We start from the raw sequence: 22997 nt of genomic DNA on the forward strand, positions 1-22997 counted from the left end.
ACCCCGCACCTCTGCTCTTCACAGTCGCACGCGCCTCCACTGGGCACGTCGGCACGTGCCACACGCGTCTGTGCAGGCACACATCGCCAGCCGCGTAACGTAACAAGAGAAGCACCAATAAAAAGAATCGGTGCCACCGTCGCTGTCAGCGGCAGGCAGGCGAGCGGGCCGTGCTGAGGAAGCTCACTCCGTCTCGTTCGCGTCGAGTGCGAGCCATGGGATGGTGCACCAGGGAGGAGGAGGAAGGAGGCGGGGTTCTCCTCTGGAGCGGGTCTTTTGTGGGGGCAGCTGCTGCCGATTCGCACACCGCCCCCGTCTCTGCCACCCTCCAGCCTTCGCCCCTTCACGACCGGCTGCTGCTGTCTTGGCTGCTGGCTGCGCCGGTGTGGCCTCTTTCACGCCTTTACGCCCCCCCCCCCTCGAACACCTACACGCCAAACTCGAGGACGGGCAAGCACGCTTTCACCCGGTGCGCTTTCATCACGCAACGTGCCTCTCATCACGCGTGCGTGTGCGTCAGGCTACCACGTCTTAGAACACGCACCACCACTGCACATCACCGTAACTGAAGCAGCAGCAGGCTCCTCACTCAGCCACCCATTCCCAAGCCATACACCCCTTTCCTTTGTTTTATTTCTCGACGTCGGAGCGGAGCGGCTGCTGGCCCATCCACTTCCGCCAACCACCACTACACCCGTCACTCTCGCTTGCGTGGTGTGCCGCGCTCGGTAACGCTCCCATGTTTCCAGCGTCTCCAGTCCATACACACGCACACACACACTTGCTGCTCCTCGCTTTATACTTGCCCTCCCAGTTATCTGTGAGTGCTGTTGCCTGCTAGCTACGCCAGCACGGGCACGCGTATATCATCGCACCCCACCCCACCCGTGTCGTGGCTCTTCGTGTGCGTGTGTGGCCCACCTCGCTCTTGAAGCAGACACACACAGGGAGAGAGAGCGAGGCGCGGTCGCACACGGCGGCTGCTCGCCCACACCCTATTAGCACCTGGTGCTTGCCTCCCCCCCCCCGGATCCCTCCTTCCCGCCTGGCCAAGTCGTCACGATGGAGGATGATGCCGCGGCCGAGACAACCTCGATCGATTTCTCCTTAGCCCCGTCGAATGGCAGCGGTGATGTGGCTGGTGGCAGCCCCACGGAGTCGCCGCCCAGCGACGACAACGAGATTATGCGAGCCGGCCGTGGTGCTGTGCACCACCCGATGCCCGCCATACAAGTACCGAAGCCGACACGGCCACAGCCGCCCACCTCGCCGGCCCCGTTCGGAGATGAAGCGGCAGATGGCGGTGCACCATTGCCGGTCGCCTCTCCTGCCTCGGCGCACGTGGCAAAGCCTATCACGCCTTTCCAGGCAATTCGACCGGCAGGGCTGCGGCGCAAGGGCCACCTCGTCCGCCCTTCCCTGAAAAGAGATGCGAGCCTTGATTTTGTGCGAGCTGTACAGCAGCTCGACTCGGAGGACTTCCAGAGATCTCGGAGTCGCAGCTCCGACAGCGAGGGCCTCGACGACGACAGCGATCACAGCGGCAACGGCGCCAGTGCCAAGCGACGATGTCGGCAAGGTGCCGCAGGTGATGCCATCAACGAGGGTGAACGAACGACCCAGGCGTGGGCGCAGTCACCGTCGCCGACGGCCCCATCTCGGCAGCTGCTTGTGCCACCGCAGCAGCCAACGAGAGCGAGCAACGTGACGGCGACCACCACCACCCTCATCGCCACCACCGCAGACGAGACTATAAACTTCGAGGCAGAGAAGAATGATGGCGCGGATGATACGATGGCGGCGCCGGTGGTTGCTGCCGCGCCGGCGTCCCGTACGAGTGCCGTCGAACAAGCGGCACTTCCACTACCCCAAGAGCAGCACCAGCGTCCTGGCACGGCGCTGACGCCTTCCACGAAGGCGAGAGCTACTGCGCACGAATCACCGCCGCCGCTGTCATCAACAACGACGGGCACAGCGCCTTCGAAGGATATATCGGGACCGAAACCGCAGACGCCGACGTCGCCACCCGCGCAACAGCCAAGGAATGAGCAGCGGCGGTCCTCTCCTTCGTGGTCGCGCCATACAAGCCCTGGCTACACCGTCTCCGCGGCCACGGCAGCGACGACCACGGGCGCAGCCGACATCGTCGGTGCAACGCTGCCCACGGCATCGCCCGCGAGCCCTGGGCGCATTGCGTTACCCGATGCGGGCCCGCAGCACCACACGCCGCACCTGAGGTTGCTGTCCAGTAGCATGCAGAACGAAGACGACCCGATGTACTGCACCGTGAGCGAGATGACGATGGCGAATCCGGTGACGCCGCGCGGCGGCGTCTCGCTGCCACTTTTGGGTCTCAGCACGGGCCTCCAGCAGGCCCGTGGCGCCTCTGGGGGAAGCCTGTACCTCTCCCCTGCCCGTCCTTCGTTGCGGCCAGCCGCGGCAAGTCGCCGAGTGCAGTCTTCAGACTTCTCACTCGATGAGTCCAACGCACTCCTGACGCTGAACACGCCTCGCGAGGTCGTGAAGTCGGCGACAGCGGCGCCCAAGGAATCAACATACTTTCGAGACGCAGCCTTTGAGGACGGCGCCGAGCTGGCGTCAACGTCGACGCCGTCCCAAAGCATGCTGGGCCTGCATGGCAAGCCCCTGCCCAGTTTCGTCCAGCCGGCTCTGGTGAAGCGAACGGCCGATGGCCGCACGACCGCGGGCGACGGTCGCCTCTCTCAGCCAGCGCCACCACGGCAGCTGCAGCACCCCTCTGCCCCGCCGGCAATCATTGCAGAGCTCAAGCGCCACGCAGAGCGTGAGAAGGAGGACGAAAAGGAGCACACCCTGAGACCGACGAGCACTCCGTCGCCGCGAGAGACTCGGGTCGGTGGCGGAGGCGCTCATCGTGAGCACAGGAGCGCGTCCTCGATCTTCAAGTCCTTCCCCTCCAAAACCATCTGCGGCCACAGTAGGAGCTCCGTAGCAGCCAAGTCGGGCGTCGACAAGCATGGCGAAGGCGGTGGCGAGGGTCGAGATGTCAAGACGAGCGGTCGCAGCACCAGCTCCATTCAATCCACCCGCAGCAGCAGCCTCGCCTCCGGCCTGTCGCGGCTGTCCTCCATGTTCAAGCGACTGGTCAGCGGGGCCGGACACGGGAGTGTAGATGTCAAAACACAGCGGCCACTTCAACCGTCTTCGTCGTCGTCGCAGCAGCAGCGACGAACTCGCCAGCACGAGGACAACGCCGCCACAACCACTGCCGTCGCGGCATCGCTGCAGATGTCGACGCTGGGGAACACCGTGAAGACCACCGACAGCAGTACCAACCCCCGCTCCGCTGACACGCTGGTCGGATGCAAGCAGAGGCAGCCACCGCCGGCCGTCACCCCCGCAGCGGCATCAGCAACCGCGGTCAAGCCAGGACGCGCGACGCCGAAACGCGAGATAACGAGCTCGTGGCACGGCGACTCCATCAACTTCCCCACGGACGAAGAGGAGGATCGAGGGCGGGGCGATGGCGTAGCGGGGGTGGCGCCACTGATACCACCAGCCGCAGCAGCGCCAGCAGTACCTGTAGAGGGTGCGAGTGGCGGTGCTGAGGAGAGTCAGGGGAGGCGTAAGAGGAAGGACGCGGAGCGCCCTGACCGTCGTCGGCGGCGGCGACGTCTTCATGACGCGGAAGCGCAAGATGGCGCCTCGTTGTCAGCATCGGCAGCAGGAGGCGATGATCGGCGCAGCAGTGGCAGCGGCAGTGCCGGTGACGTCGACACCTCCTCCTCGTCTACGCCCTTGACATCCGCGTCGGGCGCTGAAAAGCCTCGTCGCCGGTGCAGGGAAAGAGGGCGACGGAGCGGACCACGGCGGCATCGGCACCGACGCGAGGGGCGAAAACAACAGAAGGAACAAGCCAACGGTGTGTCGAAGTTTCTTCAGGACCGCCCATCCTCCCCGACACCGCCGCTGAAGTCGCAGTCCTCCGACAGATCCGCAAGCAGCGACGGCCGACTAGATCGCAGCAGCCGGCGCCTGTCACAACGGGGCTGCCGTCAACGTTGCGACGCCAACGATCGCGGCCTTGCCGCCAGTGTTAAGGCTTTGGCTAGCCGGAAAGCGAGCCAGAGGCACTATCGGCGTGCGCTGCGTGGCGACGGCGAATCATCGCGCACCTTCCGACGCCCTTGCGAGGGTGCGCGGCATCACAATGCCACCAACGACAACTCTGACCGAGGCGACCCCGACGGTTCCTCCAGCAGGGACTGTCACGGTGACGCGGTGCCGCCGCTGCCGCCGCCGATAGCCTCTGCCGCTATTCTCGCAGCGCGACGTCGCGAGCTGCGCGCGAAGTCGCGCGTCACCTCCTCAGTGAACCACTTCGCCGTGTCGTGGCGCACGCGTCCAACGACACGGCATCGGCAGGAGCTGCTGAGCCATGCCGGTCGAGCAAGCCTTGCCCGGCTGCCGAAACGCGATGCGGAGCGGAAGAGCGGGTCCGCGAAGGCGGCAGTTGTGGCCGCTGAGGCGGTGGCGGCGTCACGCCGTGCGTCTGGGTCGCAACTGTGGGCCGGCTCACGGCGGTCCGCGGTGAAGTCGCGTCAGAGCGGCACGGCACCGTTCCCGCCACGCCTGCTCACCCCCGGTCGGCTGGAGCAGTACGAGGCAGCCCTAAGACGCGATATTCGCGAGCTGGACGTCATTGTAGAGGAGCGACGGCGACGCGAGCTTTGGGCGGCGGCGAGCCCGGCGGCGGCGGCGGCAGCAGCAGCGGTGGCAACGCCGTCACGCCAGCCATTGCGCGGCGCTGCTCAGCGCCGCGCAATGGCGACCCCCGCTCTCACTGCTGGGCCGCTGCCATCTCGCGTGGGTATCACCACCGTTGCCACTGCCTCGACGCCGGCCCCCAAGAGAAGGTCAAGCGCAGGCAACACCCGTGCCGCACACCGTTGCCACGGCCCGATAGTCTCAGCGCGTCTCAGCCATCCCAACGACTACGGCAGCAGTAAGGCCAATGAGGTGGAGTCTGCGGCGGTGGATGGGCGCGGCGGCAGGGACGACTCATCACCTGCGCCGCACACGCCACGTACGGCGACGGCACCCTCGCAGTCGGCATCTTCGTCCTTGTTTCGCATCCGCACAGCAGCCGGAGTGCGTGGGCAGCCGCAGCAGCGGCCTAGTGCTAGCGCCTCCTATACCTCCCACACCTCTAAGGCGGACAGCGTGTTGGCTGCAGTGCGGAGGCCGGGTGCGACGGATAGCGGCAACGACGACGCCGAGGCAGCCCCGCACCACTCGAGCTCGACGCAGCTGCCAGGCGATGCAACATGCTTCGCCATGATGGCATTGCAGCGCAGATACGAGCAGTTACTCGAAGATCTCGTGGCACAGTCAGCACCGCAGCCCCCTGCAACGTCCGAGATCGACGAAGGTGGCAACGCCACGGATGATGAGGTGTCCATGAAGGCGCACTGGCGGCACAACTACAGCGCGCGTCGGCATCAGTATCCTCATCAGCACCTCAGCCGAGAGCAAGTCGAGGGAGAACGCAATCGCGGAGTTGCTTCCTCGTCCTCTACGCGAGGGAGGCGATCTGCGCCGGCACCGACGCAGGTCGATGCAACGATGGAGGCTGAGGTGGCGCGCTGTGCCGCGGCGCTGCGGGCCGAGTACTACCAACCACCGCAGCGCCAGCAAAACCAGCAGCAGGAGCCGTCGACGATCATGGAGCGGGCGTCTCTCCCTCATGCAACGCACGAAGCGGGTGCCGACACCGCCTCGGTGGCGCATGTGGCAGCCTCGTACGCGCAGGCGCTGCGACCGTCGTGCGCCGCCTGCCGTCCGCAACAGCTGAACGAGTACATGACCTTGGGGCTGCTCTCGATGATGCACAGGGGCGCCGACGAGTGTGTTGACACGGCTGCTGTTGCTGCGAGTGAGAACGCGGCCAATCTGCGGCAGGCTCACGCGCGGCCAGTCACGGCACCCACGCTCGTGCAGCGGCGTATACGCGAAGACCTCTACGCCGCCCCTCGGCGCTGTTCACGTCGCCGGATGACGCAGGCAGGCGGAAAGCAGAAGGCTGCCTGCTCCGACGGCAACACTGCAGCAGCCCCGCCGATCACGTCAGTCTCGGCCTCGTGCGGTGCTGTTCTGTCGTCGATGCACGCGCAGAGCGCGGACGCGGCGGCGGCGGGCCGCGACGTCGGCTTGTCGCCGCAAGCTGGAACGGCGCCCTTGCCCCCGGCGCAGCTAACGCACTTCTTCACGCCTACCCCAGTGGTCATCGACGGTGCCTTGCTCACAAGGCTGATGCGGCGGGAGCGCCATGCACGACGCGAGCGCGTTTCGAAGGAGCAGGAAGCAAGGCACACACTTCAGCGGCTCTACATTGTGGAGACCATACTGGTATTGCGTGCCATGGGTAAGGCGGCGGCGACGCAGGAGCAAGAGGCGCCAGCGGCACCGGCGCTGCCAACGAGTCAGACCCTAGGCGGCGCTGCGACGGCACCCGTCAACGACAGAGGCGGCAAGAGGAGCGGCAGTCGCAGTCCGCTGGCTGCAACACGAAGCAGCAGAGACGCGAGCGTCGAGGACGACGGCGGTGCTACTAGAGAGCCTGTGGTAGCAACCGTATCCGTGTCGCAGCAGCCGCGTGAAGAGGCCTCTGCGAGCGAAGAGGAACACGCTGCTGCGGCTGCTGTTGTCGTGTGTGGCGACGCCGCCGCCGCGAGTGCGCCGCTGCCAATGGGCGACACCACGGCGCGGCCGCTTGCCGGGGATGCGTCGGAGATGCGAAATGAAGTAGAAGTCGCCACGGGGGAGCGCGATGCGGACGACAGCTCGTCTTCGTCGGCTTCGCCAGCGGTGCTGGTGACACCGTCGCCTCAGGCAGCTGCTGCCACGGAGGTTGGTGGCGAAGTCAAGCACGCTAAGGACCACGGCGGCGATGTCGATCTCGCAGAGAGCAGCAGCAGCAACCGCAGTGCCTCATCAGTGCTGTCCTTTCACGTAGAAGACAGCCAGGAAGGAGCTGCCCTGCAGCACCCCGGCCCTGGCGCTGACGGCGCAGATAAGGGCCATTACCCCGTGGTGGCGTCGGGCAGCTCAGCTGCGGCCATCCCCGCCGCTGCGGCGCAGCTGTCCTCGGACGAGTCTACCTCGTCAGTAACCGCGGCCGTGGATGACCTAGCTATACCGCCCACTGCGTCGCCGCAGGCGGCCCAGGCACGGCCCTTGTCAATCGACAGAGGCGAACCTATCACTGACAGCGACCGTCACGGCACCCTTGACGATATCGACGGCGCCGCCGGCACGGTGGACTACGCACCCGATGGCCACGCTGCTGCAAGTCCACCCTCTGCGGGGAAGCACACCAATGCAGCGTCCCACCGATATCCTCCGCCGGTGCCGTCATCGTGTTCCGCCGCCTCTGCAGCACCGTCCTCGCCATCCCGCAACCTGCATGTGGTCGAAGTCGTGGAAGCTGCACGAGCAGCGGTGCTTGTGCCAGAAGGCGAGGGAGCCGTCGATGCATCGCATAGCACAGGCGATGCGGGTTCTACAGGCGTGGAAGTAGTGGCCCGTGACGCCCTCCAGAGCTCAGTCACGCCCGTCGAGGCGACAGCCAGTACGGCCCTAGCATCGGCTGCTGCTGCAGAGGCGATACCGGAGTCTGAGCCACCAGCGAGCGCCGAAGACGACCCGAGGCGGGCGCTGGAGGGCCCACAACCGTGGAAAAGAGAGCAGCGGCAGCAGCAGAAAATGGCCACCGTCACTACATGCACCGCTGTGCCGGCCTCGCCGCGCCGTGTGCGCTTCTCCCTTCAGCCGGAGGTGGTGAGCGGCGACGATGGCGAGGTCAAGGAATTTAGCGATGCATCGAAGCAGACGTGCTGGGAGGGGCGAGAGACGTCGCACGCAGCCGGTGGGCCGCAGACGATGACACCTGAGCCCTTCAAGCGCGCCGCCGTCGACAAGGATGGCCTCGCTATCGATCTCTTGGAGAAGCTCAACGGTCTGGATGCACTACTTCTCTACAGCTTCCCAACCTACTTCACCACCGGCACAGATGAAGACGGCCTCCCCGGCGTCGTTATGCGCCCCCATCGGCACCCGCCGTCAGCCTCGCCCTCAGTGCAGCCGCGGTGGTGGCGCTCACCTTTGGCGTCGACGCCGTTCGTCTCGCCTCGGCCGCTGCAGCCATATCGATCGGCACCATCGCGGCACCTCTCGGACAGCATGTCTCCACTAGCAGAGGGGCGCGAGACGCCACCGTCGTCCGCAGCAGACGCAGCAGCGGCAGACGCGTCGCCGTTCGATGCGCACGCGAGTGCCCTTCGTGGCCACCGCACGCCGCCGCGGCTGCCGCCAGAAAGTCTAGCGTCGCAGCTGCGCCGCAAGTACGGTCTGCCCCAGCCGGTCCAGCAACGTCGCCACGATCACTCTGCGGAATTCACGCTGGGCCTTCCCGCAACAGCAACACCGAGTGTAGCTGCGGCGGCCCCAACGCCACCGTCCGCATCTGTGTCGGGCTCATGGCCGTCGGCGGTGCCCGCTGCGGAACGTCCTTCCCTGCAGGAGGGCATCGACACCCCTCACCTTGCGGTGCGGCGCTCAGTGTGGTTCTAAAGCAGGCGTGAGCACATCAAGCCGCCCTAATGCCTGTGTGCCTGCCTGCGCAGAGGCCCCACCCTCCCTCCTCCGCCCGTCCGTGCGCCCATCCGTCCCCTTGCTTCCACTCAACAGGATTCGACGGATGGCGCTGCTGCACCGATGCCGAGCCCGCAGCCGCTCAGTCGCTCTCCCCGTTGCCTACGCCAGCCGCACCTGCACATCGGGGCCGGTACACACGGCACAAGGTGCAAGACCGAGTCGCGCTGTGCACGGCTCCCTCGCTGCTTCGCTTGCCCTTCCCGCACCTCTTCTTAGAAGCACCGCCTGAGCGCAGCCCGCATCCACCGAGGCACGATGGTCGATGTCGTCGTCGCCGCTGGCTCCAGCGTGTCACGGGTACGCACGGAGGCACCCGGCACCACCTCCTGCCCCACCTACGCAGACGTACACGTCAGGAAGAACCATCGCGACGTGTGCAGGTGATGATGACCCCTCTTCCCTCTTGCCCCCCTCCCCTCTGCACATCCTCGGACGTCGGCAGCACCTGCGCGAAACGCGTCCCTCGAGCACGGCCTCATTGCGTCCATCGACGATGAGTCGCTGCAGCAGCAACGGCAGCCGCCCAAGCGGCAATCCTCCGAGTAGCCTGTTGCTTCCGGACAACCCCCAAGGAGGGGCTGGCTGCGCGCTTTACCGAGACCTGCGAAGGGGGGGTGGCACAGCCCGGCAACCCTGGCACCCTCACCATCGGCTGGGACATCAAGAGCAGCCAGACCATCGCCACCGGCAGCAGTCACACACTTTTCCGCTGAGCAGCTTCGCGTCTACGCAGACACGCAGCAGCGAGTCGTGCGGCAGCGGTTTGGTCAACAAGAAGCCGCTTGAGTTGCAGCAGGCTGTACGCGCTGAGTTGGAGCGTGCGGTCACGGCAAGCCGAGCAGGTCCCAGCATACGCAAGCAGCCGGTGCGCACGCCCGTCGACGTTGGCGATTGCGTTCTCTTTATTCGTGGTGTGCGCCGTGGCAGCCGCGAGGACATCCTCCCGCTCGAAGCTGCATGGCAACCCCGAGCATCAGAGTGGAAGAGGAGGGCGGAGGAGCTGATGCGCGGGTCCGTGGTGTGAGTGAAACAGGTGTATGCGCCGGTGCCGCTGCCACGCACGCACACACGTACGAAGCCCCCCTTCCTCCCTCAGGTGAGTCAGGTGGCAGCACCGTCGCCCCATACCCGACCGATTGTCCCTTTACTGCCTTACATTGTGTTCCGTACCTGCTTCTCACACACGTGCGGCGGCGCGTAAGCGGCGTGCGGCGTTCGCGGGTGTCCGCTGCTGCTGGTCGTAGTTGTGGCCATTGAAGAGAGGGAGATGGTGGGCCTCTGGCACCGCACCTTCACCGACGTCGCGTTGGGCTGCGGCCTTTCCTTGTTCACCTTTGGCTCTCCGACACGCACCACGACCACCGCCGCCACGCTCATCATCCACCGCCCTCGCCATACTCCCTGCGCATGTCATTGCCCACCCGACGCACAGGCGTGTGTGTCGCGTGACCACATGTTGTGAGCATCGGTTCCGCCAATACTCGCCAGTTGCAACGATGAGGAAAGAGAAAAAGAGGGAGAGATCGCGCGTGCACGTCTGCCTTGTCTTCTGTAAGCCTTTTTTTTCCTTCTCTGTCTCTCCCTCGTACATTGTAACCTGCCGCCTCCTCTCTCACCATATGGGTGCGAGTCGCCCCTCTCCCCCGCTGTGGCGTGTGCGTGCATGTCGTTCAACCACTCACAACCGACCTCGCCTCCCCCTCCACCACCATCGCCACCTCACCCCTCCCTCTATCTTCGCCTTCGCCATCACTGGTTGTCACACTGTCGCTTCCACAGAATTCTTCTTCCCTCGCCGTCCCGAGCCCCTTCCCTCGCCTCCCCCCCCCCCACGGCGCAGCAGCGAGCTACGGAGGACGGTGACAGACAGCTCCAACGAAAGGGCATGTGTGTGGTCTCCTCAGCATGAAGCAGCTCAGACCAGACGCCACCCTCGGGGAGGTGCCGCACTTCCCGCAGGACTTGCAGCCGGACCAGTCGATGTACAAGGGACGCTTCCTTCGCTTTCTCTCCATGACTGACCCTCGCACCCTCCTCACGTCGCCGACGCGGCTAGCGCTGAGCGAAGCGCTCCTCGAGCGTGTCGACCGCCGTGAGGAGGGCTGGGCCACAGTAAAGGTGGCCGACTACCTTGACGCGCGGCAGCGAGTGCAATGCATCGTCCACCCCGAGTCGGGGAAGCCCATCCTCATGCCGTTCCGGTTCTCCGCGTTTGTGCCGATGAACTTCATCAACCTGTGTGGTATGCTGGCGCCATCGCAGCAGACCCCCGCACGGGCCATGTTCTGGCAGTTCTCGAACCAGACGTACAACGTCGGCTTTAACTACTGCAACGGCAGCGGCAAGGACGGGCTGCCGCTGCATGAGCTCGCAATAAGCTACGTCGTGGCCACATGCACCGCGTGTGGCACCTCGTACCAGCTCAGTAAGGTCGCCTCCGCCCTCTCGGCGTCGACGTCGTCGGCGGCACTGCTCCTGCAGCTGATGATTCCCTACACCGCCGTGGCATGTGCGAACATCGCGAACCTTGGGGTCATTCGGTTCCGCGATGTGCTTCGCGGCATTGCCGTGCAAGATCCGGAGACGGGTAAGGACCTGAACGACGGCAAGCCGTCCGCCGTGGCCGGCCGCCTTGCTGTGGCGCAGGTAGCGCTCAGCCGCGTCATGATCCCTGTGCCGCTGATGCTGCTGCCACCAGTTTTCATGAACGTTCTCTTCCACCCGACAAAGGGCGTCCGCTTCTTCGTGCAGCGCCGCGCGCAGCTCTTCCTACCAGTGAACGTGCTGACGCTGGTCAGCGTGCTGTGCGTCGCACTGCCGATGAGCATCGCCGTGTTCCCGCAGAAGACGGTGGTGCCGGTGAGCTGGCTGGAGGCGTCCTTCCAGGGGCAGACGAACGCCGCTGGCCACGCCATCACGCATGTCGAGTTCAACAAGGGCCTTTAGCGCCGCTCCGCCCGTTGTCGGGTTTGGGGCAAGGAGAGGCGAGAGATGGAGTGGGCACACACGTCAGGAACCGCGAGTAGCACGCGGTGGTGCCGGGAGAGGCATGCGCCGCGGTCACGCCGTCCTCTCGGTGCTTAGCTTCTGTGTGCGTGTGTGTGTGTGTACGTGTATGGGTATGTGTGGTTCATTGCGGCCGCCGCTACTGGCGCAGATTGAATACGAAACTCTACTTCAACGCCTCCCTTCATCTCCACGTTTCGCTCCGTCGAGTCCGCTTGCAAGCGCGCTCCCACTGGCTCTACCGCCGTCGCCCTTCCCCCATCCGAATCCCTGCGTCCACTCGTGTGCATGTATGCGTGCGCTTCAGAGCCTGCGTGCGATGTTGCGCGTGGTTTTCCTTGCATCCCTCCCGGCAGCAGCAGCAGCAGCAACAGCAGCATCGGCGACGACAACTACGGAGTAAGCCAGCAAGCACTGCTTGGTGTATCCGCGCCTCGCCCGCTGACGCGTATCGGGCCACTGCAGCAGACAAGGCGTGTGTCCGCCGCGGTGGGGCGGCGGACTGTCCGTGACGCGCTCCGTGACCTCACCGCATCTCTGGCACACCTCTTCCTTCACTTGCCTGCGCGCTCGCGTACGCAACTCAGACTTGTGCACGGCATGCATGCGCGCAACACCGCCACGACAGCAGCACAACCATCACCACTCATTCTGAGAAAGTCGCGGCACACGCACACCCGTGCATACATATATATATATATATAAACGTCGATGAGCGACTGCAGAGGCAATCATCCGTATTAAGGCAGCCCTCATAACGTGCGCTTGCCGCTGCTCGTGTGTGTGTCCGCCTAAAGCTGTGCTCTCTCCTCCCCCACCCCCTCTTTCGGTCACCCCTCCCCTCCCGCAAGCACGCGAGACACACGCATACACACATAGAGAGAGAAAGAAAGGGTCACCGCCGCCGGCGCCTGCACGCCATCGCCCAGGCAGAGAGACTTTCATCGAGCCCCCACACACACAACACACCACACAATGCCGTCCTCCCCCTCTTACGCGGCGTACCTACGTGAGGTGGCGAGGGAAGTGAACGCCACCATTGCCCCGGGCACCCTCACGGCGTGCCTCACTACATCCACTGCTGCGGTCGTTGCTGCTCGCACGACCGTGATGGTGCCGACGTCGCGGCTATCGAGGTCTAGACGCCAGAGGGCTTGCTACGCTGGCCACGACCACACCAGCGGTAGCGCCAACACCAGCCGCAGCAGCGCTCCTCACACAACGGATCTGTATGGGGGCTCCTACGCGTACGACTACGTGCAGGTGCCGGCGATGGGAACCCTCAGCAGCGCCGGCGCGGTGCAGCTCTATCGATGCTGGCGGCGGCGGCAGCAGAAGCAGCAGCGGCGCGTGGATGCCCACATGCCGCGCAGCTCCCGCAGCGCCCGCACAGCTGCTGTGCATCCGTCCTCGTTCTCGCACACCACCAGTCACCTCACAACAGGCACAGCCAAGCAGGACCGCGAGCGCGACGTCGACGTGGATGTCATGCAGCGCTCTTTCCAGCGCCTGTACGCGGCGATGCAGGATGAGGGCCGTCGTCAAGGCCATGATACCGTCACCACCGAAAGAGTCGCCCACGCCTCACACTCCGTCCCCTGCTCGCCGCAGCGGCGAAGTCGCAGCTGTCCCACGCGCTCACAGCGGCGCCATATGCACACCGCGTCTCCGCAGGCATTGGACGGTGCCGCTGCGGCCATTCGCGTCCCCCCCATGGACTTTGACAGTGACAGCATCATCGTCATCGACGACGGCGACAACCGCCATCGTTCCGGCACAAAGTCGGTGAAGGCAGAGAAGAAGTCCGTGAAGACGCAGGAGAGTCCGCGGCCTACGGCGGGGTCGACAGCGGCTAGTGTGAAGGTCGTGTCGCCTGCGCTTACCAGCACAGACACCTCCGCGATCACCTCCAGCCCCTCGAAGCCGTCCACCTCGTCCTCGCGGTCATGCTCGCCGCCACGGCAGCCTCGGGCGCAGCGGCACCAGTGCCCCAACTGCTGTCGCCGATGCGACTCGTGTGACTGCATCGTCCTACCGTGTCCGGTGAACGCTCGTGAGCACCGCTCTCGCGGTGCGGTGGCCGATGCCGCTCATGGCAGGTGTCACGCGCACTCCTCGCCGGCGCGAGGTCGTTGGTTGTCGTCCGCCGATTGTGCGGCCACGAACAAGGACGGCGCACCAGCGGCATCGAAGACGGCGACTGTGGACTCCCCGCGCCTGCAGTGGCCGGGTCAGTTACCTGCGACACCCTCTCGACGCCCGTCGCCACAGCAGCTGTCCTCACCAGAGGTACGGTGCCACTCTACCAGACGTGCGCGTCACAGGAGGCGGCGGCAGTCGCCCGCCCACGACAAGCATCACTGCCGTCATGATCGACGTGTTGACCGCAGTTGCGGTGCGCACCGCAGAGAAAAGTCGACCTCTGCGGGCGCGGTGGCCGCTGTGTCGTCCACACACGGCCGCGTGGATCACGGGAAGGGCGAGGCGGTTCTCCGCGACATCGCCACGCGCACGTGCACGTGCTACTGGGCGGAGTTCTCCGGCTTTACGATGGCGGTGAACCCTGCCTCGCATGTCGCTGACTGCCCATACCAAGCGCACGACGCCCTCTACGCCGAGGTAATGCTGGAGAGCAAGGCCGACGACGGCGGCAGCGGTTCTGCCAGCACCTCCTCTCATGGTCGATGCTCCTCCTCTGCCTTCTTGCGCGGCCGCTGCAACACGCGTGGCAAGCAAAGCAGCTCGAGGCATTACAGGCAGGAATACGACGCCGGCGCGGCGCAGCTCAGGCAGGCACTAGATGACCCCGAGGCTAGGCGCACGCGCGGCCGCGCCGCCGTCATGGGCTCCACGAAGCGGCGGACGTACATTGAGATAATCATGGACGCGGCGCGCGACGCTCCGCCGTCACAGCCGCCGCGCTCTGGTAGCCGCCGCAGCAATGCAAAGGCCACGGCAACTTCGTTGGCGGCGAAGCACGACGCCGAGGTCACTGCAGCGGCAGCGCCACGGCCGCCCACCCCAACGGCTCAGGCTAGCCTGCCGAGTGGGGAAGCGCCAACAAAGGTCGAAGATGAGCCGCAGCAGCAGCTGCCCTCAAATCGGTCATCATCAGAGAATGATGCAGCGGCAGCAGCTTCCGACGAAGACAAGGATGGTGCGCCAGCTGCGGAAGACCAGCACGACGAGGCCGGCCGGAGCAGCAGGGGGAAGAAGCAGCCGCTGCCCAACGATGAGAGCCCCTTGCGAGCCCTCTCCCGCCCGCGCCGCCGCCCCGCCGTCGGGGTGCCAGGCCCCGGATCCTACCACGTGGATCTCGCCTACGCGGCCAGCTCCGCAGCGCACGGGATTCGCGGTGCCGCGATCCCGAAGTCGGCCCGCATGCCCGCCGTCAAGTCCGTCACACCAGGCCCAGGCGCCTACGACGTGTACAAGCGTGAAGAGCGCAAGGCCGTCGCTGCTGGCGGTGCGGCGGCGGCCACCACCGATGGGGACGCTACGGACGGCAAGGATGCAGACACCACTCCAACCGCGGGAAAGCAAGTGATAGGCAAAGGCGTCGTCTTCGCCAGCACCAGTGCTCGACAGCTGCAGTTGCGGTACGGCGATGCCTATGTGCACACCTCGACCTGGGCGAAGCGTGCGGCTGCCGTGCCCGGGCCTGGTGCATACAATATCGTCGACGGCGACCGCTACGACCAGAGCAGGCCGCTCGGTGCGGCACGGACAGGCCACCAGTTTTCCAAGTCCGCTGACGGGGCACACTTTTCTGTTGTTGTCGCCGCCGCCGCTGCAGCAGCAGCAGCAACGCCCCTGCGCGCCTCACTCGTCGTGCCGTGGCGCGACTGGGCCGGTGGCGCGTACATCGGTACGACCACATCCGACTTCGTGGCGCACCCGTCCCTGGCCGGTGGCAATCGGCGCACTATCGGGCAGACGGTCGCTGCAGACTCATACACAGTCTGTTGCAGCAACACTTCAGCTGCTGTAGCGGCGGCTGCAGCCGCCACCGACGGCAGTTTGTGGAGGGGTGTCGGCAGCGGCGTAGCCCTGCGCCTGACCAGCCAGCGCTTCCCTATGAAGACGGCAGGTGCACCCGCGGCTGCCGTGGCCGGAGGACACGACTCGAAGACCGGCCGCACCGGAAACGCAGAAGGCGCCGCTCCGCCACCCGGAGAACCCAGCCCGGCCGCGTACGATGTGGAGCGCGGGCTGCGGTGGGTGCAGCGTCGTGCGCCCGAGTTGTCTATGACATTCCGCCACGACCGCGGTCCACGAGGACCGCTCCTCTCCGCGGCGGCAGCTGCCGATGACGACACCCTTGCTAGCGCAGTCGGCAGCAGTGCACCGCGAATGGCGCTGCCACCTTTATCGCCCCTGCTCAGCGACGACGTCAGCTTCAGCCCTGGGCCTGGCACGTACGACGTGCGCGGCGTCGACGTGTGGCGCATGCGGCGCAGTCCGCAGTGGTCCTTCGGCACCGCGGCGCGACACGCCCCGAGCGCGGCAGTATCAGTGAGTGCCGTCGCGGAGGGCACAAACGACTTGAATGGCCGGGCCCTGCACGCCGTCGACCATCCTGGCCCTGGCGCCTACGATACGGAGGCCGGCTATCGCGCATTGCAGCGCTCCGCGGCGAGCGCGCTCATCTGCACAGCACCGCGGCTCACTGTCGACGGCAGCCACCGCGCCGGTGTCCAGATCAGCGCAGCCACGGCTGGCGACACGGTTGATGGCGCGCGTGCAGGCCCAGGCACCTACGATGTGGAGAGCGGCTACAAGGTGGTGCGCGAGAGCATCAAGGGTGGAGTTATCCCGCGCGCCGGGGCGGATGCGCGGGCAAAGGTCGAGGGCGAAGAGGTGCAGGACGGCGGGCCGGGCCCTGGTGCGTACACGCTGCCGGCTCTGCCGCCGAGCGGTCCCACCGCGTACCTCGGCATGAGCGCGCCGCGCTTCCCGAATGAACAGGCGCTGGCGGCCACGGAGGGCAATAGTGGAGGGCAAGGAGCAGCAGCAGCGGCAGCAGCCAACGGGCGCCCGCACCACCCCAGCACTGCCCTCTTCCTTGCCCATCTAGCTACCCCCGGTCCTGGCGACTATGACGTCGACGCCGCCACGAGCCTCGTGAACCGCCCGGGCGCTATCATCGGCCGCGCCCCGCGAGTCTCGCTGCTCGTGCCGACTGGAGCAACCTCTGCGAATGTAGGTCCTGGCAGCTACATGCTGCCCGCACTGCCGGCTGGCCGAGGTGCCGTAATGTCCACCGCGCGTGCCGTCGCCACCGCCGAAACGGGCGAGGCGGCAGAGCGGCCAGGTCCTGGGCTCTACGACCCCGTGGACATGCGTGCGTCGTCCACGCGCACCTTCTCGCTTGCTCGCACGGGCGCGCGCTTCCCCTGCAGCGACGCACGCGTTACCGACGCTCCGGGCCCTTGTGCGTACGACCTGCCTGCGGTGCCTATGACCCGCGGCGTCGTCTTCGACACGGCGCCTCGCTTTTCGCGCAGCAGCGGCGGCCAGAGCACCGACGGTGTCGGCCCTGGTGCGTACGAGGTGGTGGACCTCAGCCCACCTGTGCGGAGCGCGGTGATGGGCTCTGCAGTGGCACGTCCGGATCTGGAGCGAAAGGATGGCAACGGCGGCGGCCCTGGTGCCTACAGCCCCCAGTACGCTCAAGTCGAGAAAAACGCACCGCGGGTGGTGCTGGCTCGCGCTCCTGCAGGACGAGGCGCCGCCGACTACTACGCGAGCGGTGACGCGTCGATGCCGTCCCACGAGCAGCGCGCCGGTGCCGGCTCCGAGCTGGGACCAGGGCAGTACGACCCACAGTACCCGTCCGACGTAGTGCAGGCAGGACGTGGCTACACCTTCGGCTCTGCCCCTCGCGCCGCCGCCGTGGCAGGCGCCGTGGATGGGCCGGGCCCCGGTGCCTACGAAGTGCGGATGACGCGGGACGGTCGATTGGTGGACGGCGGCGACGGCAGTGGCGCGGCGGGCTTTGGCACTGCGCCGCGGTTGGCAGAGGCGGGCGCCTCAGCGACGATGCCCGCAGGCCCGGGACCTGGAGCGTACATGCCGGAGGCGTACACCGACATGAGCGCCGGCTTTGGCTGCGGAGCGCTCTCTCCGGCGGTCCGCATTGGAAGCGCTCCGCGGATCGTCGGCGACGACGCACGCGCGGCTGCGGACGTGCCGGGCCCCGGGGCGTACGAGCCGAATCCCTGTGTGCTGTATCCAACGGTCCCGTCCATCAGCTTCCCGCGCGCCGACTCTGCCCACGCCCTTGGCGACACCGATACCCCGGGGCCAGGCGCCTACGTCACAACGGGGTTCGCAGCCGCGCGTGCGGCCCAGTTTGGGTGTGCACCTCGGTTCTCAGAGGGCAGCGTTGGTGGTCTCGCTGCATATGCGCGCAACGGCGCTGAGGGCGCTGCGAGCGTGCCCGGCCCCAACGCCTACTCGCCGAACGACGCTGCGATTCGCCCAGCACGGTCGGCGCACCGCTTCGGGACAGCGGCCCGCCTAGCCAACACTGTCGGGGAGGCCGCCGAGGCGGACGGCGTCGGTCCTGGCGCCTATGATGTCGAGGCGGGCCTGGCACACAGCTCGCAGGGGCCAGCCGCCGCCGCCTACAGCTTTCCACGTGCTGGCGGCAGTGGTGATTATATTGGCAACCCGAGTGTGGGGGGTACAGCAGCTGGCGGGGTGGCGGAGTCTCCGGGCCCGGGAGCGTACAGCGTGGAGGCCGCCTACCGAGCCACGCTGCCCCGCGTCGCCACCGCCATCCTCTCCGGTGGTGAGGCGAGCGGCGTCAACGGCGTTCGCGGCAACGACAAAGGCGAAGCGTCCTCCCCAGGACCTGGCGCGTACCATCTGCCTCCTTTCTTTCCTGAAGGCCCGCAGTGGGGGTTCGGCACCTCGATGAGGAGTGCAGCCGCAGACGCGACTGATGGATCATCAGCCCTCGCGACCGCCTCGCCAGGCCCAGGCGAGTACGCCGTACCGGCTCCTGCGCCGCTGCATAGCGGCTCGTCGTTCCCGAAAGCAGAGACAGCTTCGCCGACAGGCGACGCCACCTTGCCTGGGCCTGGGACGTACAACGTGGTGGATGCTGCGGTGCGACCATCCGCGCCTGGCGTGCGCTTCGGGACCGCAGCGCGGTACGCCTGCGCCGACGTGTCTGTCGGCGACGTCGACACTGCGGCGGTCGGCGTTCACGACGGTGGCGTGCCGTGGACGCCAGGTCCGGGTGCATACTCGCCGAATGTGAATGCCTCCTCTACTTCGCGTTCTACCCGGGCCGGTCCGACCTTCTCGCAGGCGCCACGCATGGCGCTGTCTGCGTCGGCGGATGCTGTGGAATGGGGTGCAGGGGCGCAGGGGGACAACATCGGCCCAGGCACTTACGATCTTCATGGCGATATGGCAGCCAGTACAGCAGCGGCGCACCGTTTCGGCACCGCACCGCGCATGCCGCCCGCCACCGCACCTGGTGCTGCCACTAAAGGCGATGTTGGGCCTGGCAGCTACATGATCGAGGCAGCGGATGCACAGGTGCTGCCTCGTGCGCCAACCCACACCATGGCGCCGCCCGCGCCGCACGCACCACGACCACAGGAGCCGCGACCGGGCCCGGGGAGCTACGAGTATCCGGTCGCCGTCCAAGAGCACCGGCGCTCGGCGCTGGTGCTGGGTCGCCACGGCGACTCGATGGACATCACACGCGACACGCCGGGTCCAGGAGCGTACGACACAGATACCGCGTACACCTCCACTCAGGTAGCACGGCAGCCGGGCGGGTTCACCATGCAAGGACGTCCGGCAGCGTCGATGCCAGTGGGGTTGGCCGGGGGGCCTGGGCCAGGCTCGTATAGCGCCGGTGCCTCCGCAGCATCGGCGGCTGCAGCGCACCGCTTTGGCACGGCCCCACGGATGCTGAGCGCCGCGAACGGCAACGCTGGTGTCGGCCCTGGCGCCTACGACCTCCCAGCGCCGCCCGCCATTCGACAGCCGGTGAGCTTCACGCAAGCGCCACGGGAGATGGTCGTGGGCTCGCACGAAGGCAACACCGACGACCTGCACAGCGGAGACATGCGTGGTGGCCTTGTCGGTGGCGGCACCCCCGGGCCAGGGTCGTACGACGTTGGGAGTGCCATCGACTGCACACATATGGGAGGACGGGGCCCGAGCTTTACGATTCCGCGTGGGCCGCGGCCGGTGCTGCGCAGTGGGGACGTCGACGCCTCCCCGCTCGTGGGGCCAGGCACGTACAGCCCTGTCGACCCGACGTCGCACCACCACGGCGGCGGCGGTGGCAGCAGCACCAACGGCCCTTCCGCAGCCTTCGGTCTGGCAGAGCGTGCCGTGAACAACATCCAGAGCGGCAGTGACGCACCCGGCCCAGGCACGTATGACCCCCACCGCCCTAGCCTCGCCAGCGGAGCCGGGATCGGGCCGTCCTTCGGCTCCGCGGTGCGGATGGACGACGTGGGTGGTGCGGCGTTGGCAGCTACTCCCGGCCCCGGCACCTACGCGGTGGCGCCCTCCTTCAAGGCAACTTCGGCTACCGGATCAGCGCCGGCGCAGCGCTTCGGCACCGCGAAGCGGCCATCGGCGGTGCTGAACGAAAACCCGGGCCCTGGCAGCTACGCTGTCGCCGGCTACGACGCTGCCACCTGCGGTGCCGCGACGGCGCCGTCGTTTGGGCATGCGGAGCCGCGACCACACCTGGCATGCTGCGGCTTGGACACCCCTGGGCCAGGGGCCTACTACCGCGCAAGCAACCTCGACGGCACATCGACTGCCGCAGGCCCAAGTTTCGGCTTTGGCGAGAGGATGAGGGCGGTAGCAGGTACAGCTACTCCAGGCCCCGGCACCTACTATAGAGACTCAGCGGCGTCGGTAGCGGCGGGTGTGGTGGAAGGCAGAGGTGCCAGCTTCGGGTTTGGCGAGCGGACCTCTCCGGTGCTGAACAACTACCCCGGGCCTGGCACCTACTTCCGAGGTGCCGGCCTCGCAGCCGACGTGGCAGCGCTGCGCGGGCCGTTGTTTGGCACGGGCGAGCGTCACGACCCAAAACTAAACAGCAACCCCGGCCCAGGAACCTACTTCAGGGATACACTGCCCGCAGCCGCCAGCGCCGCCCAACCACGGCCGCGACGACCCACGGCGGCAGACACGCTGCGAAAGCTTGCCAGCGTCGGGTATCCGACGCTGGCAAGCAAGACGAAGCCAGCGACCACCACCACAGCCACCGACAGCCGCAGCACTGGGTGAATGACGACTTGAAAGACACGCACTCCATCTGAAATCCGTATATGTGTGCGCCGTCATTGGTCCACGCCCTCGCCCTGCCGCGTGCGTGTGGCAGCATAGAAACAAAAAAAAACGGACGAAACCGATATTGCATAGATGTTAAGAGAGAGAGGCGTGTTGTGAGCGAGTGTGTTGGTGCTGGCGCGCCTTCTCTTGTGCATGTTGTTGGCCTTAATGCTTCCTCAGCACCCACCAACACCGCCACCATCACCATCACCCGCCTCCAGAATGCTCCACAGCCCCCCCCCCTCCACATACTTCTTCTCGCTCACGTTTTTTTTCGCCGTTGTCGTTGCATGAGGTCTACGCATGTGTGATGCGTGTCTGTCGAGCGCTGCATGCATTCCGTCTCTACGCCCCAGCAACCGTCGTCACCCCTTCGCACCGGCTCACACGCCCTCTCCCTCTCAGCCCCGTCTATCTTGAGGGCAAGCCGTGCCGGCTGAAGAGGAGTGGTGGAGCTGCCATAGCGTTCACGCACTCGTGCTTCTTCCCCACCCCACGCCGTGAGGTAGGCTTCTCCAGCCTCCGCCTTTCTGCTAGTCTGGGTCATTGATGCCCCGACCGCAGTGACGAAGAGGAATCATGGAGACCGAGAAGGAACGGCAGTGGCCCTCAAGAGCCGCATCGATGGGATCCGTAGCGCCGTGTGCTCGCCCTCAACTCCCTCCCTGCTTCTGTCCCCTTGACAGCCGCGAGGCACGCCTATCCTGCCTCCTCTAATCGCTTGTGGGCCCCACCCACACCTCACACGCCGAAGTACCCTGGCTGCAAGTACTCGCACACACATATATATAGGACGCACTGCCCACACCTCTCGCACCCCATCAAGAGCGAATGGGGCAGTACACACGCGACGAGTGGTCGCTGTAGCGGCGCTGCTTCGCTGCATACCCCCCCCCGATGCCACGCGTCGCGCTCGGTGTACACGTGTGCGGGCTCGGGTCTGGATGGGCGGCCGCACGCTCACGGTCTGCAGACCCCGTGGCGAGGGGGTCTACCTCGACGAGCGCACCCGCGTCTCCGTGCAGATCTCCCCCCGGGAGCACCCTGGGGGACTTGGCGCCTGAGCCAAGGATGCCGGCTGCAGGAAGTGCAGGGCCTGTCGACGCAGATGCAGGCAGCGATGGCAGAGCCGGGCTGCGTCTTATACGCAGCCACCACTCCCAGGCTACGGCAGAATACGTGCGCCTCAGCACGCAGGCCAGCGAAACGCAGTGCCTCGCAGGCAGGGCGAAGGGAGGCATTAGAAGCGAGTCCTCTCACTATCACACCCTGAGTAGAACCACGAAACCAAAAGCCACAGCAAACCACCACATATCTGGGGGGTGCTCCCCCACCCCACCCCCGACCCGTGGGACATGCATGTGGACGTGTGTACACACCTGTGCCGGTCCTCTCTTGCACTGCTCCTCTCCTTCTCTGCCCGTTTTCCATGGTGTGGCCGCCGACAGAACATATCTGCGCTCGCAACCCCCACCACCACCCCCACCCTCCGCGCGTTGCTCTCGCGCAAAGGCTTGCACGGGCATATTCCCCACCACCATGACCACCCTCTTGAGGGGCTTGATCGGAGAGCCAGCAGACCTGCACAAGACCTACATGGGAGACGCAACACACGACGACAAGGGGGAGGGAGGGAAGGGACGCATTGGTGGCCCTGGCGGCCGTTTCGTTTTTGTGGGTGTTGCACGTGTAGCGGTCGCGGCGATGCTGGGAAGCCGCCGCCGCCGCCACCACCGCCGATTCGCCTGTCGAAGTGCGTCTTGCGCGGCTGCCTGCTCCCCTCCTCCTCTCACCTCATCCGTCTGTAGAGCTCGTCCTTCCTTGCTCTATCTTCATCCTCCACCACCTCCTCCTCTTCCTCCGGCGTCCATGCGCCTCTCTCTGTGAGCGCGTGCGCGCGTGGGAACGCAGCTCGTGTAACGGCGTTCTCACGCTCTCCCGTTGCCTGCTCGCCGTCGGCACACCATCACCGACCA

General features: G+C 66.3%; 3 protein-coding genes across 3 annotated transcripts; all 3 read left to right on the plus strand.

The window, feature by feature from the left end:
• Positions 1 to 1062: 1062 nt before the first annotated feature.
• LDBPK_050670 (hypothetical protein, conserved) lies at positions 1063 to 8610 on the plus strand (the record flags this gene model as incomplete). The annotated part of the gene is made up of 1 exon (XM_003858206.1): positions 1063 to 8610. One exon carries the CDS (start codon positions 1063 to 1065, stop codon positions 8608 to 8610), a length of 7548 nt encoding a protein of 2515 aa, XP_003858254.1.
• A 1989-nt stretch (positions 8611 to 10599) lies between these two features.
• On the plus strand, positions 10600 to 11640 carry LDBPK_050680 (sre-2/carboxylate carrier-like protein; the record flags this gene model as incomplete). Its single annotated transcript, XM_003858207.1, has 1 exon — positions 10600 to 11640. One exon carries the CDS (start codon positions 10600 to 10602, stop codon positions 11638 to 11640), a length of 1041 nt encoding a protein of 346 aa, XP_003858255.1.
• Positions 11641 to 12972: 1332 nt separating this feature from the next.
• Positions 12973 to 20976, plus strand: LDBPK_050690 (hypothetical protein, conserved; the record flags this gene model as incomplete). Its single annotated transcript, XM_003858208.1, has 1 exon — positions 12973 to 20976. One exon carries the CDS (start codon positions 12973 to 12975, stop codon positions 20974 to 20976), a length of 8004 nt encoding a protein of 2667 aa, XP_003858256.1.
• Positions 20977 to 22997: the final 2021 nt, after the last annotated feature.

This window comes from Leishmania donovani, chromosome 5 (genome assembly GCF_000227135.1).
Source record: "Leishmania donovani BPK282A1 complete genome, chromosome 5".
NCBI classification, from domain to species: domain Eukaryota; phylum Euglenozoa; class Kinetoplastea; order Trypanosomatida; family Trypanosomatidae; genus Leishmania; species Leishmania donovani.